Source organism: Carassius auratus, unplaced genomic scaffold (genome assembly GCF_003368295.1).
Source record: "Carassius auratus strain Wakin unplaced genomic scaffold, ASM336829v1 scaf_tig00025241, whole genome shotgun sequence".
Lineage (NCBI taxonomy): Eukaryota > Metazoa > Chordata > Actinopteri > Cypriniformes > Cyprinidae > Carassius > Carassius auratus.
Genome location: NW_020525403.1, coordinates 1 through 16414, shown reverse-complemented (window position 1 = coordinate 16414; position 16414 = coordinate 1). Strand labels below are relative to the sequence as shown.

The following is a 16414-nucleotide window of genomic DNA, read 5'->3' as shown; positions in this document are numbered from 1 at the left end:
TCCACACACACGCACACATACACAGCAGCTTCAGATATTTTTGACATAAAAAAGCAAGGCCTGATGTAGAAAAACAAACCACTGAAAAAAGAACATTTCAGTTGTTTGGAGGATCATGTTGACTTGATTTTGGGAGAGGTTGAAATACTTTCACTACACCATATGTGAGAAATAAATGACGTTTTCACTGTTAAAACAGTATAAAACATGACATCTCAAAGAAAACTGGTAAGAATACAGAGCTTTCTTCAAATTCTGTCAATGAAAAGACAAACAGCTGTGATTTTGTGGCTGAGACACTCACCCTCACTGACATCCTCTTCTTTCTTCACACCATCTTCTTTTCGCTGTTTGATTGCAAGTAATTCTTTCTTCAGCTGGCGAGCTTCTTTTCTCAATTCATCACTGTGGAAAGACATTCAACCGAGAGCTGGAATTAATTTCCAGTCTTGGAAGGATCACTTTCTCAATAAGTCTTGCAAAATGTAGAAGGGAAAAACATGTTACGGAAGGAAAAACATGTAGCATACTTTTTATGCAAAGCAGTTGAAGATATTTTCCTGCTATCAGAGATAAATCATTCAAGTTATGAATAAAACATTTTAACAAGTTAACATGGTCAACGGCCAAATCTTATATATACTCAAAAGACCAAATGTTTTCAAGCGCAAATTGAAATTTAAAAACATTAGTCTACGAAAAAATAAACCTTGGATGTAGCCAAGTCATCACAGACACAAAAATATTTCAAACTGAAATCTTTCAAATATGAACAGCCTCTAACAAAAGAGCAAAAACCTCATGAAATTCAGTGATTTTTTTTCTTGTTCTGTGCAAATGTGTGTAAATACTTCCATAAGCCTTCCTCAAAGTTATTTGTTCGATCAAAAAGAGCTGCTGTATGCGTAAGGTTTTGCAAGAGCGAACCTCGCGATTGAAACTAAAGTCAAGCAGGAGAAAACAAGAACATTTCTCAATGTCTGCAGGGTGCTGAGCTTCATTTATTATTATTATTTATTTATTTGAAATGGTTGATATGAAAACACAATCCTCAGGGCAGCACACAGGATATGAGCATCAGCTCCGGGGTTTCCAAATGATTAAGCTTTTCATTCCACAATTAACAAAGGGATTGAGTGTTCACAAAAAAACACGGGAATAAAACCAACAATTACCTTCGGCATAGTGTTCCAACGTGTCAGAAACAAATACGTGCGTTAGAAGTGTAAAATTCTCTAATAAATCGTGTGGCGCCTTGGTAGATCAAAAGTTCAGCATGGGTTCTGGCGCCTCAAGAAAGGATGTTGTGGCTGAACCGATACACCTCAACCCCTCCGAGCTCAAACAGTGAGGTCTTACTAAGATCTTTAGCACGGCTCGGGAGCTAATCAGTGCTCTTTACCTGGCAACAGAAACCTACGTCTGCTTCAAAACAGGAGAATATCAATTCATATAGACTACAGAGCTCTTCAAAATGAGTATGGAAATAATTTGGCCCAATTGTGACCTGAGGCTGAATTCAAACAACCTCCCTAAAGAAAGACTTGCAGATCAGCTCAAATGAAAAATACCTCAATTGCATTTTATTGCACTACCTTTATGCTAAAAAAAATCGTTATAAGTGCACACGCTATTTAAGAGTCACACTGAATGTTGCCGAAAATGGCTGCAATTGTAATATTGCATAATTAGGTCCATATTTGACTCATTTTTGTAGAGTGGTAACTAAATTTAGAATTCGGCACAATCATGTGTAATCTAAAAAAAAATCCCAATCGATGCTGTTCAGTTGATGAATGAACAGTACATATAGTGCACCTCCTCCCCCCCCCCCCCAAAAAAAAAACGCAATAGGCTAAGCTTTGTGTGTTGTTACTTTTGATATTGAACAAGGTCTCAGATTTCAAAATTTGTCCATTTTATTAGGAAATTCAAGCAATAAATACAGTTTTGGTGCGCTTTAGATCACTGTAGACACCTCAGATCAAGAATGCGGGAGCACAAAGTGTTTTTGCTTAACAAGTGTGTACTCGCCTGCATGTAATCAAAGGCATAGCAAAAGACTTGTGACAGTTTTATTTTGAAATTGATGATCCTGCTCTTTGCTGCCACACTGGAGCGCACTCGCCACCAACTGGACAGGGTAGGAATAACAGTTATAAATTACAATAGGTCACCCTCAGTGTTATCAGTATAATTACTCCCCCCCTCATGTCATTCCAAACCTGTAAAACCTTCTTTCATCTTCGGAACACAAATTAAGATATTTTTGATGAAATCTGTGAGCTGTTCCCAGACCCAGATAATGGCGGAAGACGTGATTTAGGGGAGAATACCTTTGTAAAATTACAGTTGAACCACTGATGTCACATGGACTATTTTATGAATGTCCTTATGTTTCTTATGTTATATTTCAGTTGCATTGCTGTCTATGGGAGGGTCAATAAGCTCTTGGATTTCATGAAAAATATCTTAATTTGTGTTTCGAAGATGAATGAAGGTCTTACAGGTTTGTAATGACATGAGGGTGAGGATTAATGATAATTTTCATTATTGGGTAAAAGATCCCATTAACATTTTTTTAAACTAATAAATACATTAAAATATGACCTTTATTTAAAACAAGCTGGGTATTATTATCTTTAAGAGAATATTATTTTACGGTTTTTAAGAATTTTTTTTTTTAAAGAAAATAATCTTAAGAGATGAGATCATTCTTAGGACATGTTTTGGGGAATACAAAAGTATTCTTAAAATTATTCTTAAATTAAGAAACAAGACAAAAACTCCCCTAGAGTTAAACAGTTGAGTTTTACAGTTTTCGAATCCATTCAGACAATCTTTGGGTCTGGCAGTAGCAACCTGTACCACAGGTGCAGTAGGCGCATTGATATTACTCAGCGCCTGAAAATATTCCCCAGCAACTCTGCTATTGCTGCAACTACTTTTCAGGCGCTGCTTAATATCATTGCACCTGCTGCACCCATGATACAGCAGCAAAGTTCCTTGACTATTACTCCAGAATGAGAGTATAATTCCTAGCCATGTCGGCCTAGAAAATAGCAACTTTTCATTTTCCATCGGTCTTAGTACACAATAAGAGTCAAGTTATAAATAGGAAAAATATAGAAACTCTTTGGTCATTTTTGAGTGAGATGCTAGATTCAATAATCTATGCTAAGCTAAGCTAAAAGTGTTACCGCAAGACCTGGAGATCAGCTGAATTGATTCAAAAATGGTAAAAAAAAAAAAAAAAGAAAAAAGTGGAGTGTTCCTTTGAGAATATTTAATTTGCAAGTGAAGGCGCAAGGTGAAGGTGAACAAAGTTTGAGCCAAGAGCTAATGGCTCAACCACAAAGAGTGTCCTTGACAATATTCCTGCATCATATAAGAAAGAGTAGAGAAGACTGTCACAACATTAACGTTCTACTAAACATCTTTTATGTTGCATGGAAGAACAAACTTCATATGGGTTTGAAATGTCATGAGTCTGAGTACTGCTTTAAAAGATATATATTAGGTTGCATGTTTAAACCACATGGGGGTGACCAATGAACTACCATTTTGCCTTTGAACAAGGCATTTTACCTCAAATTACTCCTTGGGGATTATTGGTTTGAAACCACAATTGAGCAACTACTTTAAGATCATCCTTCTGGCTCCTGCTCCATGGTAGCTTGCGGAAATAAAGCACTGTCACAAGTGACAACAATAACAGTAGTTTACACTGGTCTTAAATCTGAGGTAATCTAAACTCCACAAAAATGAATCTTACAGCCAGTGCTCTTGTTCAGACAATAAATGCAGATGTCACAGGACAGCTGATAAGGACAGGCCCAGGCAAACACACACTTCCAAGGTGTGAGGTCCTCTAGATAAACTGCCAAGCGAGTCTGTGAGAGGAAGTTGCTTCCATGTGCAAACAGTGCCCCCACCCACATCTGTCTTTCAGAGAACAGTCTTCTGGCAGCTCCCAAGACAGCATCTTCTATTGGGGTATAATAATATTTTCATAGGACTTGACAGCTATGTTTTGATGCCAGGTTCTTACATGGCTACAAAGCACAGGTAAGCTGCAGAGTCTGGGCCTCCAGCCCAGAAACACGTGAGCCATTCAAACCCGTAACAATGACTGCCTTTGTTTCATCCATCTGCTCCTCTCAGCTGACACACATTCTCTCAGGCAGCTCCTTTCTGTTACTCCTGTTGAACCTTGGATCCCCAACCTCCAGGTTCCTAGTCTCTAGGTTCTCAGGGGACAAAAGTAGGGCATCGTAGATGATTTAAAGGTTGACCTTGTAGATGACCTCTTCTCAGCGTCCACACTGTTTGAGCACTCAGGTAAAGGGACACCCAATTGAAACTGGTATTTGTTTGTTCTCCTCTATGGGTCTCCAGTCCTGAAAAGAGTGCATCACCTTCAACCGAGCCACTCAGCAGCATTCCACTGCTGGAGACCTTGGTACACACACGATTACAGAGCCTTCTGTCTTGGTTAAAGTTGACAATCTAATTTCCTGCACATGTTTTGTTGGACAGTTAAAGGGATAGTTCCCCCAAAAATGAAAATTCTGTACTAGTGCTGTCAATCGCTTAAAATATTTTTACTAATTAAATCACAATTTCTTTCTGAAATTAATCGCGATTAATCGTGATTAATCCCAGCTAACGTTAAAGTTTTTCAATATATTTTACATAACAATAATATCACTTTCTTCAAATAAATGTAGAAACAATACTTTTTTATGACTGAACGCAAGTATCATCGACACCAACTGACGTCTCAGTTTTTTCCCCTACCGTTTAAACATTGACTATAGTCATTCAACATTACAGTATAATTGAGAGCTATCAATTTATACATTTTAGACTTTGAAAAAAAAACTTCTAATTTAAGTGAACCTAAGGCCTTCTTCACAAACTGTGAACGTGACGTGGATCTGACACCATTTTAAATGGGTCTACATAAATAATAAATGCTTACATGCACAATTTTAAGGCAGCTTTAGGGGCTGTTCACATATCGCGCCTAAAAAAACGTGGAAAACGCTAGGCACACCGCTTTCTCCTTCTTTCCAAAGCGCTCGGGCAGTTGTGCCCCTGAGGCGTCTGTCTTTGCTAAGCAACCATGATGTGCTCTCTCCATGAAGATGCGGAAATTTCAGCAAAGGATAAATGGATTTGCTTCGCTTGCAGTAGCTCTGCTACTAAATTTATTTCAAAATGGCAATCCATATACAACTATGATCAGCTGTTCCTTCATCTTGGCTGATCTTTCAACGTTGTTACAGGAAAGGATGAAGCTTATTGGTTAGTTCTTGTCACATGACCCGCGGTGCGCTTACGGTATTCTGAAAAGTTGAGATGTTTTTAACCCAATGCGGTGGGGACGCGCCTGGAAAAAACGGGCGCGTCGCACCGCGTCGCTTCCATTATGAGCGCGCATTCCGTGCACCTACATTGGAAATAACTAACTTGCGCGCACAAAAGACGCGATATGTGAACGGCCCCTTAATCTCTTTTTTTTACTTCATGACTTAACTAACAACATTCTATTCTTATTGTTTCTTTTTTTGCTTTGATATGAAATGATACAAGCTACAGCGAGGGCTGACGTATTTGTGTGTGCACTTGAAAAGCACGTGTTACGAGCAGAATACCGTTTCTGTACTTGTTTGACTTGCACCTGTTGCTGAGCACGCATCTGAAATGTCTCCCAATTGATGTGGTTGTAAAGATGTTTTACGACTAATAAACTATTATTTAGCAGTTGTGAGTAGGATGGCCAAACCTAGCTACGCCTCTGTGTTAATTTCGTTAAACTTTTTTTTTTATTATTAATCAACTGCGTTAATACATTGGTTTTGTCACCACTATTCTGTTCATGTCATTCCAAACCGGTAAGACTTGTTCATCTTCGTAACACAAATTATTATTATTATTTTTTTTTAGATGAAATCCAAGCGCTTTCTTACCCTTCATAGGCCGAAATGCAATGGACACATTTAAGTGCCAAAAAGGTAGTTAAGGACATCTTTAAAATAGTCCATGTGACATCAGTGGTTCAACCGTAATGCAATGCAGCTCCAAGAATACTTTTAGTGTGTAACAACAACTTTATTCGACAATTTCTTCTCTTCCGTGACTATATTAACAATGTCCTTGTAACCTTTCTGGGCCTTGAACGTGGTAGCTGTGTTGCTGTCTATGTAATAGTCAGGCTTCAGATACAACTAGTTAACCATTTTAACAGTTTTGCAAGCCATGCTGGTCAAAAGCATGACAGATTGTGTTGGAACGAACAAATAAACATTTCAGCAAGAAACAAGAGAAGACGTGACAATTCCAGAAGGGTGAGGAGTTATCTATTAGAGGCCTACTTTGACCCTTGGTCGGAAATGAGCAGGCCATATTGGGGAAACACCTCCAACTAAGTGATAATTTTGCTTGCCTGGACATGCTACCATTTACCAAACAAGAGAAGCATATCCTAGGCAACAGCAACACAATGGGCCCCTCAGCCAGATTGCCAGTAAGAGTGGAGAAAGCTGAGAAAAATGCAAAGAGAGACGAACACCTGCTAATTTACTCCTCAGGGCTCAACAAATTCCTCAGAATATCCTTTTGTTCTTCAAATGGAGTCCATCTCCACCACATTTGCTTACTAATCAAAGTGTCATGTATGTAGGTACGTAACCTGTACATAAAACCTGCTTTATTGCATTACTCTGGCGGGAACAAACTTACAAGGGGCACAAAAGTAAAAAATATCTGTAACACTTTACTTAAAGGCTTTATGTAGAATGCATTATAAAAGTAGTTTTTAATGCATCAATTATACCTTGTAATGCACAAAGCATTCTACAATCTCATAAATAATTTTGTAACCACAGTTAATACATTATGAATTTTAAATCTGGTTATAATTATTTATGACAAGATGTAATGTATTACAATGCATATTTTGAATAATTGTAATGCATTATACCTTTTAATAACTCTTTAAAATGCATTATACATAAAGGCCTAAAGTAAAATGTAACCAAAATGACTATTGTATTAAACTAAAGGCCATTTGCCTAAATACATCCATTATGTACTGATTCTTAAAAGCCATTATGATCAAGCAAATTTTGTATCAGATTAGACCAATCTACATTTTTACGAAACGTAACTTTAAGATTTAAAAAATCATAAATAACTAAAGTATTCGCAGTTTATCCAACCAGGCCCAGATGTGTTATTGTTCATGTAGACACTTTAACTAATTTTAACTAACTTTCTCAGAAAGATTCTTTAAAACTGTTGCTGAAAAAAGTAGTCCCGAAATACTGAATTGAGCAAAAGACACAAAACAGCAGCCAAACCATCCATAGAAAGCCATTTCTACAGATTAAAGTAACTGTGATCCTGATGTTTAGAAAATCAGGCAATTTGTCTAAAATAGCAAAGCTATTAATAAGCAGCACTGCGCTGAAGTGTGATGGGCTGTTTAAAATAGCAGAGCTGTGAGATATGCCCTTGGTAGACAGCAGCGCCAGATAAAAAGGCATTTGTTAACTCAAGAAAAGAAAAGAACATTGTGATAAAGTGTCCTTGTGATAAAAGGAGGAGGGGATGAGAGTTTATTAACGAGTGAGTGCTTTGAAGCGGAGCCAAAGTGTGCCCACTGTCTTGTGGCCTCATCAGCCAGGGAGCACAGACATCCCCCCTCAGCCAACACAATGACAGTATTCACCAAACCCTCTCGGGCCGCCAGCGGGAAGAGACCGTCATTTCACAAATCAGACGGGAGAGAGGGTTTGCTGGACGAGACCTGACGCACACATTTAAAGTCTGAGGAGCAGAGGAAAGACTTTGTCGTCACTCACGGCTCTCCAGACCAGCCAGCGATTGTCGCTCATTCAGACAATTCAAATAAGCGAAACCCGGGGAGCTCTGGATGATTTACTTTTCATAAAGAAAGCACACAAAGTGACTGGCCACCGACCAATCTTTCTCATGATTCGAGACTTCAACATTTAACCCTGGCCCCTCCACCAGCCTGCCGTCGCGGTCCAAAAAACGTCTCGCGAGCGGGACGTTTTTGATCTGTTTTTCCAAAACGGACGCAGAGTGGTTCCTCGCACTTTGCAGGAGTGGAATTACTGTTCCTCGAGTTCCACTCGTACTGATTTTGACTTTTACACACGGTTCAGAGTTTTATAATCAAGCAGTATAATCTGGAGAGGGCAAATGTCTTCAAGGTCTTGAAGCAGATTGTTAAAGCAGAGTCGGTGTATAATAATCATACGATATCGAGTTTCAAGAAGGATGGTTCAGAATATTAGTTTTCCAGGTCTCCTTCTGACTTAAATGCAAAGTCTACCTATATTTTTTAAAAAGGAGCCTGAAAATTTAAATAACTGAGAGTTCCGTAATAAATATTAATGATGGAGTTGATGAGTCAAGTGGTGGCCAAACACATGACATAAGCGGCAGAGCGCAGAAATTGTAACCATAACAAAGAGGCTGCGTATATACTGCGTCCTTCAACCACTCGCTTGCTCACAAATTAACAAATTGTACCACAACTAAAGCTCCAAACCACAAGTATGTGTGTATCACCACAAGTAAACTTAACAAAAATGTCGAGTCCTTGCTGGAAGTCAAATTACAGTTTATTAGTAGGCATTTGCAATTCTAAAGCACAATGGTGCATGAACTGCTAATAATATGAGAACAGACAGTTTGGTATTTTGTCAGTGAACTCTATAATCTCCCTCTTTCCAAAACCTACATTATAAAGTGACAAATATTATAAAGCTATCTACTCTGAAATGTGGCATCGAAATTTGAAGAGCAGACTGAAATGATCAGAAAACAGGCAGATTCATTGGGATTCTTCAAAAAGTAATAAAGAGCAGTAGGTGCTACACACCCAAATAGCATAAGATCAGGGAAACTTTCCAGCATATTACTGTTAGATTTTCTGTTACAAATTAAAAAATTGGAATATTGCATAAAACATTTGCGAAAAAAGCACCGTTTCCATTCAGTGAGTTGAAGAGAACAAAATCGTCACTTACTGGTTAAGTTGCGCTAAATATCACGAAGGAAAATTAAATCTGCTGCAGTAGGAGAAGGCACTGTATATAATAATTTATGTATACAATAAATTACAAGCTTTAGAGTGCACAGACAACAAAACGCAGTCATGTTATCTTATTTTTAACTATAATGAAGCACGAGACTTTACTCAAGCATTTTAGAATGACAAAACTAGCATTTCAGATGCTGTGCAATGAGATCGGCCCATTGGTTGGTCCAGTTTTATGCTGTCCCATTGCAAAGTCCCATCTTTTTTGAATGATCATTATGAAATTTATTCGGTAAGTGTTTCGTAGTTTATTTGCATGTTTTTATCAGAAATGTATCCGACTTAGTTGAGCGCATATGTTTTTTATAAGCATTTTTAGAATTTATGCACATCCATTGAGCATTTCTTTTAATGCAATATATTAAAATGCACATAAAAATAGGTGGACGTTTTTGAACTCACTGATGTGTAAATGTATACGGCCATGTGTTGATATATTCATTTGTTAGAGGTAAGAAATTTGTATTTAATCTCGCAGCTTCATTTTAAAAACATGCTACTTGAAATAATTTCAATTGGATACCAAGATATTTCAATCTCACTGATAAATCGGCTTCTATACTTAAGTATTAAAACAGCATGGACGTTTGGAGCTCATTAATTTACAACAGTGAACAAATACAGAGATGCTCTTCGTTAATTTCTTAGCTCTGCTCGGTTGCACGTCTAAAGATCCTCACATGCTGTAGTCTGGAGCCGCTCCGTCAGACTGCCTCACACAGGGCACACATGCTACAGAGGGCTGCAGATCCGTGACACAGCTGCCAAGAATTAGATGATCCCTTTTGGCCTCCACACAAAAAGGGCCAGTGCTTTACTGATCCGGGGGTGACCTTTCCCTGAGCGGCTGATACAGCATCGGATTATGATGTATGACAACTGACAGGTGCGGTCAATTAGAAACCGTGACACTGCACCCAAAAGTCATCGTCTTTGGTGAATAATTGCTTTTTGGACTCTCTTGAAAGAGACATTTCCATTGTCTCAAAAGGCAGATAACGACAGGAGTCCACTTAAGTCTATTCAGTAGTTTGTTTGATTCAGATGGCTGCAAATCCACGCTACTGTTATAAGTTCTCCTGCCCTTCACTGACACAGAGCAGAGGTCACAAGAACAGGAGAATTACTGCAATGCCAAGGGGTCCCTGATGAGGCCCTTCAGCTAAACGGATGCTGGGAGTGCTGTCTGGACAAACTTTAACATGAGGGAATAAAACGTTTCAATATCAATATCTTACAATAAAGCAGCACATGTTGAAGTCACCTTAAAAGTATTTGTACCAAGTGTTTATATAGAATGCAAGTAATAATAATAATAAAAGGTCTAAGACTCCTAAATAGATATTTTACCAATCTTTTTGTAAAAAATTATGTAGGAAAATAAATAAAGTAATTTATAGCAATACCGCACCTCAAAAACCTACATCATAGCAGGAGTTCTGACCTTTGTCAAAAAAAGTCTTCTTTGTTGCCTTTTTCTCGATCACACTTTAGAAATCGTCAGAAATTATAAATCACTTGAAAACTTAAAATCTCAAATCTCATCCTTTGAAACCCATTTTAAAATGAAACATTTAATTGCCATGAAAATGGTGCATCAAAATCATGTTAAAAAATGTTTTCAGTCATGAATCATAAAAATGTAGGTTTGGATCTTGCACTTTTAAGTCTATGTTCAAAAATGTGACTGTTAACAGGTTAATTCATATTTTATTAAGCATTTAATTATTATTAGGGCAGGGCAAGTTGACGCTTTTTTAATACGTTAACACAAATACTGATTAATGCCCACAATTATTTTAATCAAACTTTAACATAGTTTTTTATTAAAATGAACGTCTTTTGCTCACATACACATACAGGCAAATCATGGGTCGCAGGAGGGGATGCTCCCGATCAAATTATTTAGGCTAAGCATCAACATTCACATGCTCACTGTTATTTTTAACAGAATAGACTGAAATGAGCTCGTAATCATGACTTTATAAGTTGAAAAGCGAACACACTACTCAAACGAACCACACTTTGGGGGTCAAACGCGCTCCAGCATGGTTAAGTTTGTCTAGTGTGAGCACACCCTAATTATTCTCCCGCATCCCACACACCCGAGCCTCTACCCGCACATCAAGTGTTGTCCCACGCCCCAGGCTACAATAAATATTTTAACTGCTACTATGTAAAAGGAACACTGCTTATTTGTTTCAAGTGTTTGCAAACCAAATCTTAAAACACTTGTGTTCATAAAGCAGTAATATAATACTTTTCAATGAAAAAGAGTGCACAAATCACTGCTTTTGAAAATGCATTATTAGTTTTGTGCATAAAAATGCGATTAAATCACAGACAATAATGCAATTAATCGCAATTTTAAAAAATTGTTGTATTTTTTTATGAAGAATTATAATATACATTATTAAAGTTACATTTACTAAAATATATGCAATTGACATTTGATTATTAATAATACTAATAATGCTGTTTTGATTGAAATATAAGCAAGTATTATTTTATTGCATGTCGTCTAGGAAAGTGTCAGGTACTTGTTTGCCTATTCTTTTGCCCAGGGTTTCACAGTTTTCTCGCTTGAATTATGGCTATGGTAAATCACTCAGGTTTAAATGAAAATATTAAGAGCGTATGGCTATATCCAAGAGCCATGTGGAAGCACTTTGTGTTTTAGTTATGCCCTGTCGTGTTGAGTGTAAGTGGCGGCTACCATCTGCTCTGTGTGGTGATGCATGCTGTTTTATTCATTAATGCCACCTCCAAGACAATCATACAGACAATGCTAAGCATTTTCTATCTTTTTGTGGACAAAACTGAAAAATTCATCAGTATTTAAGATCGCATATACATTTCCAGATAAAGAAAAACGTTTGATTGAAGAATACCGGAAGCGTTCTTTTAAACCCCGCTGAACTTGGTAACCGAACGGTACAGAAAGCCAACCAGGAAATGAAATACTATCTTAAGCAGTAGACATGGATCCAGAAGAGCTAGATTTCAGCTCGAGCCTCGCAGACTTATTCCAAGCAACATCAGATCCGTCCCACAGCCTGTGCTTCCTTCCAGGTGACTGGCAACCAAAGCTTCTCCCTTCCCCTGTAAGCTCCTGTAAGCCCGAGTGGGAAAGAGCTCTGGGCTGCAACAATGCTCTCTTTGTCTTGCACCAACACTCTACCTACCAGCCAACTCTTTGATTGTGAGCCAAGACAAACCACTGTGTTGGGTTACACTTCTTATAGCCAAACACCATGCTTGCGTTTAATATACTACAGTCGTTCTGCATTTCGCTTCCTGTCAATCAAAGCGCCGAGACGCGGTGGGTTTGGCCATTACTTCATTATGTAGGAAAAGAAAAAAGCATGTTTATTATGATCGGAAAATTATCCAGACACATAACGGCTGAGATAAGGCAGGTGTGCTTCCAGAGAAGGGTTCTCCTCCTTTAGCGCCTCAGTCAGTGGTGAGGTTATGAATCCTTTAATCCTGCCGTTTTTCAAAGGTCACACGCTGACTTCAAGGATCACATGAAAGAGATGCGACTGTGACAATGAGTCTGGCGTGAGAGAGGATCTGAGAAATGGGTTTTAAAGATGAGACGGTACAAGGTTTGAGTCTATACGGGGAATTTGCGCTCTAAAATTTCCCACAAAAATAAGAAACCTCAGTGGAATCGATACCTGAAGATTTGGGCACAGTCAGGGATTTAAACTATCCCTTCATCTAAAGAAGTCAATTTTGGCAAATAACCTCTCACATAAATTTGATATTGAAATTAATTTTGTACACCCATAGTTTACCAGGAACAAATAAAGCTTAACTAAGTGCATTTGATACAGTTATTCACAACATATCAGTACCATACTGGTTAGAGGCTAATATCACAGATTTATTTATTTATTTTGCACATTACTGTTCAAAAGTTTACAAAATTACAGTAAAATCAATTACTGTGAACAAGTTTTGTGAAATATTATGGCAATGTAAAATAACTTTTTTTGGAATATATTTTAAAATGTACTTTATTTCTGTGATCAACTCATCATTAGTGTCACATGATCTTCAGAAATCCTTCTAATATACTGATTTGCTCAAGAAATACTTCAGATTATTATCAATGTTGAAAACAGTTGTGCTGCTTGATATTTTCACACTCCAAAGAACAAGATTTATTTAAAATAGAAATCTTTTGTAACATTATTAATCCCTAATATTTACATTTTGCTCAATTTAATGCATCCTTACATAATACAATTATTAATTTTATTTAAAATATAAATAAAAATAAACCTTACAGAACCATTTTTGATCGTTCATCATCAGAAAGTGTTCACTAATGTTAACTAAAGACACTAACAATTAAACAACGCTGTTAAACAATCTTTTGCGAAATCACTTTTAACATTTATTTTATTTTGACAAAATAGTGTTGAATTTTAATGTAAATGATTCATCAGTTTTCAGCTGTAACATGAAAATGAATCATTGGTTTAACAAGAACAGCATTGGGGACCTTGAAGTGCACTTTTTTTGATAAGCAATGGCCCAGCAACCCCCCACACCATGATTGTGACCAGTTTGGAGAAAGCAAACATTAAACATTTACCCTCGGTCAGTTTTACTTTTCTCATCAAAAATCCTTTGCTTTATTAAATCTGTAAAGAATTTACTCTTGACTATATTTAAGAGCTTATACCTTTAGGTCATTATTTGTGGTACCATAAAACTACGATATTCTTTTTCAAGGATTCCTCAAACTCACTGGTTTCCAAATTTTCCAACCAGCCCTGAGCAGCGTCTCAGTTTTGTAAATGAATGTGATGATATAAAGCATCTTTGGGCGCAGAGCGAAGTCAAAGGCAGCTCTCGAAGAAACGCCACAGTGCCAGCTTCCAGATAAAAATGATTCCAGAAGCATGTTTACAATTCATTTCTCCGATGTAAGACATCCTCTTGGTTTTTTAATCTGTGATGTATCATGAAACTAAAAGTTATAGTTACAAGTACTAGCAATTGCCATTCATAAAGCTAAAACCTGCTACAAAAAGTTTCATATTTATTTCTTATTTTATTTTAGTGTTCCTGTAGCTCAACTGGTAGAGCACTGCGCTTATCAAGCGCAAGGTTGTGGGTTCGATTCCCCGGGAACACATGATATGTAAAAATTGATAGCCTGAATGCACTGTAAGTCGCTTTGGATAAAAGCGTCTGCTAAATGCATAAATTTAATTTTTACATTTAATTTAAATTTAAATGTAATTTAACTTCAGCAAACCTAAAGCAAGTTCTATCTATATTCTAGAATGACTATGATAGTTTTCATATTTGTACTGAATTAGCATTTTCTGATCATCAGCGTCTTTGTGATTTGTGTGTTGAGGCATATGTGCATCTCACTGAAACTGATTTAATATATTTGTTGACTAGGGTGATATGTTTTGTTTTAGTTTTAAGAGGAAAATTGTGCATAAAAAGGGCTCTTTGCATTGCTAAATGCTAAACAATTTTCAATGGCCTTAACAATATTTCTACAATTCAATAGACTGTTTGGTACTCTTAGAAAACAAGTGCTGAAGCTGTCAGATGTTAGTGGAGTTAACTAAACAAGCTGATTGTAATAAGTTGCATTGTTTTCTGAAATTCAAGGTCAAAACATTTTTACAGCACTGACCATGTCTTTTTTTTTTTTATTCAGTGTTTCTCATATAAACTTGGAGCTGAGATAATGTGTCAACATAATCCTTAAGAAATGGGTCTCAAGGTCTTTAACATTAAACCATTGCAAATGGACAAAATCCATAATAACGTTTCCTCCTGTGAAAAAGTCCATTCCCTGCTGTCCTCCTCACATCATAAATCCACTTACATATTGGTTTAGATCTGTTTCGGACTGTTTTCACTTGTAAATGGTGCATATTTCTCTCCTGAATCAGATTACTTTTTCACTGGAGGAAGCAAAATGATGGATTATGGATTCCAACGGACTAGAAAAAAGATCCTTTCAGAGCAGGGAATAAAACAAATGTGTGTTTGTGTTGTATCTTTACTGGCCATACAGAAACTATATCATCAATAAAGTTCGATCCATTAAACAAGAAGAAATATAAAAATGTGTCATCTTACATAAAGCGGTCATATTAACCTGGAATAGGAAAGAAATGTTTAATAAACAGGGTTGTGAGGCTGCAGTCCAGATCAGGGGAACATAAAGAGCACAAAACACTGTCAGACTAAAGCCAAAAGAGCTCACCCCCGTCCCTGAAGAGAAAGAGTGTCTGAACTTTACAGAGCAACAGTGCCTTCTGCTGGACACTGCTCCATCACATTACACACAGAAACAGTTCGATTAGCTGGTCGAGGTGTGTTAGAGCTAAACCATTCAGAAGCAAGATCGGGGTTGTCCAAGATGAACGGCATACCTGCGTGAAGTCTTCTTCAGCGTGTCTGGATTGGACGCCTTCTCCTCCGTCTTGTCTTTCTTTAGTTTCTGTGAGATGTTCTCTCGGATCCTCTCTCTCTCTGCTTCACGCTCGCTGTCGTCCTCTGAATCATCACCTGCATCCTGGAGTGGATAACATACACAGACTGAAATACATCCTCAGAAACACTGAACCGAACACAAACCAAAGAGAACGTACCTCAGAATCATCTCCGCCACTTTGGTTACTTAACATACAAAAAAAAAAAAACACACAAAATTAAACAGTTTTACATTAATTATGCCTTACATCTGCATTATGAAACAAAGCTACAACGATGGACTACAACGCAGTATTATTTCTGTGAAGTCTACGTTTTTTTTGGTTTCCTGACCTGTCGATGACAGGAACAGAGCTCAACTTGGGATCATCCTTCAGCAGGTCATGACTGCTTTTGCTTTTTCCTTTCAAGGTCTGCAAGGATAAATGAAATAATGTTGAGAGCACCTGCATATGTAATCACTGAATCATCTCATTGGACAGAAAGCTACCTGGCTGACTTGATTGACCATCTCCTCATCTTCCTCAGCCTCCTCGCCAAACGACAACAGGTTGAAATTCCTACAGAAAAAATATCCTGGTCAACATTACATTACGGAAACCTTACAGCAACAAAATACAAAATGAAACCATTTTTATAAATGTAATAATACAGAATAAAAAACTGAACAAATAGTGATTTGCTGTAAATCTATGCATGATTATTATTTGTCATATCAACTCTTCACTTTCTGTTTAAAAGAAGCTTGAAAACAAGCAGTAATTGTCATAATTATAGCAGAAATACAAAAAA

The 16414-nt window shown here is 37.3% G+C and overlaps 1 protein-coding gene across 1 annotated transcript; it reads right to left on the bottom strand.

Annotated features, from left to right (window-relative positions):
- Positions 1-233: 233 nt before the first annotated feature.
- Positions 234-16192, bottom strand: LOC113078310 (spliceosome-associated protein CWC27 homolog). The gene is made up of 5 exons (XM_026250630.1): positions 16113-16192; positions 15956-16035; positions 15781-15808; positions 15562-15704; positions 234-405 (listed from the first exon to the last, which is right to left on the bottom strand). Exons 1-5 carry the CDS (start codon positions 16131-16133, stop codon positions 249-251), a joined length of 429 nt encoding a protein of 142 aa, XP_026106415.1. The 5' UTR covers positions 16134-16192; the 3' UTR covers positions 234-248.
- Positions 16193-16414: the final 222 nt, after the last annotated feature.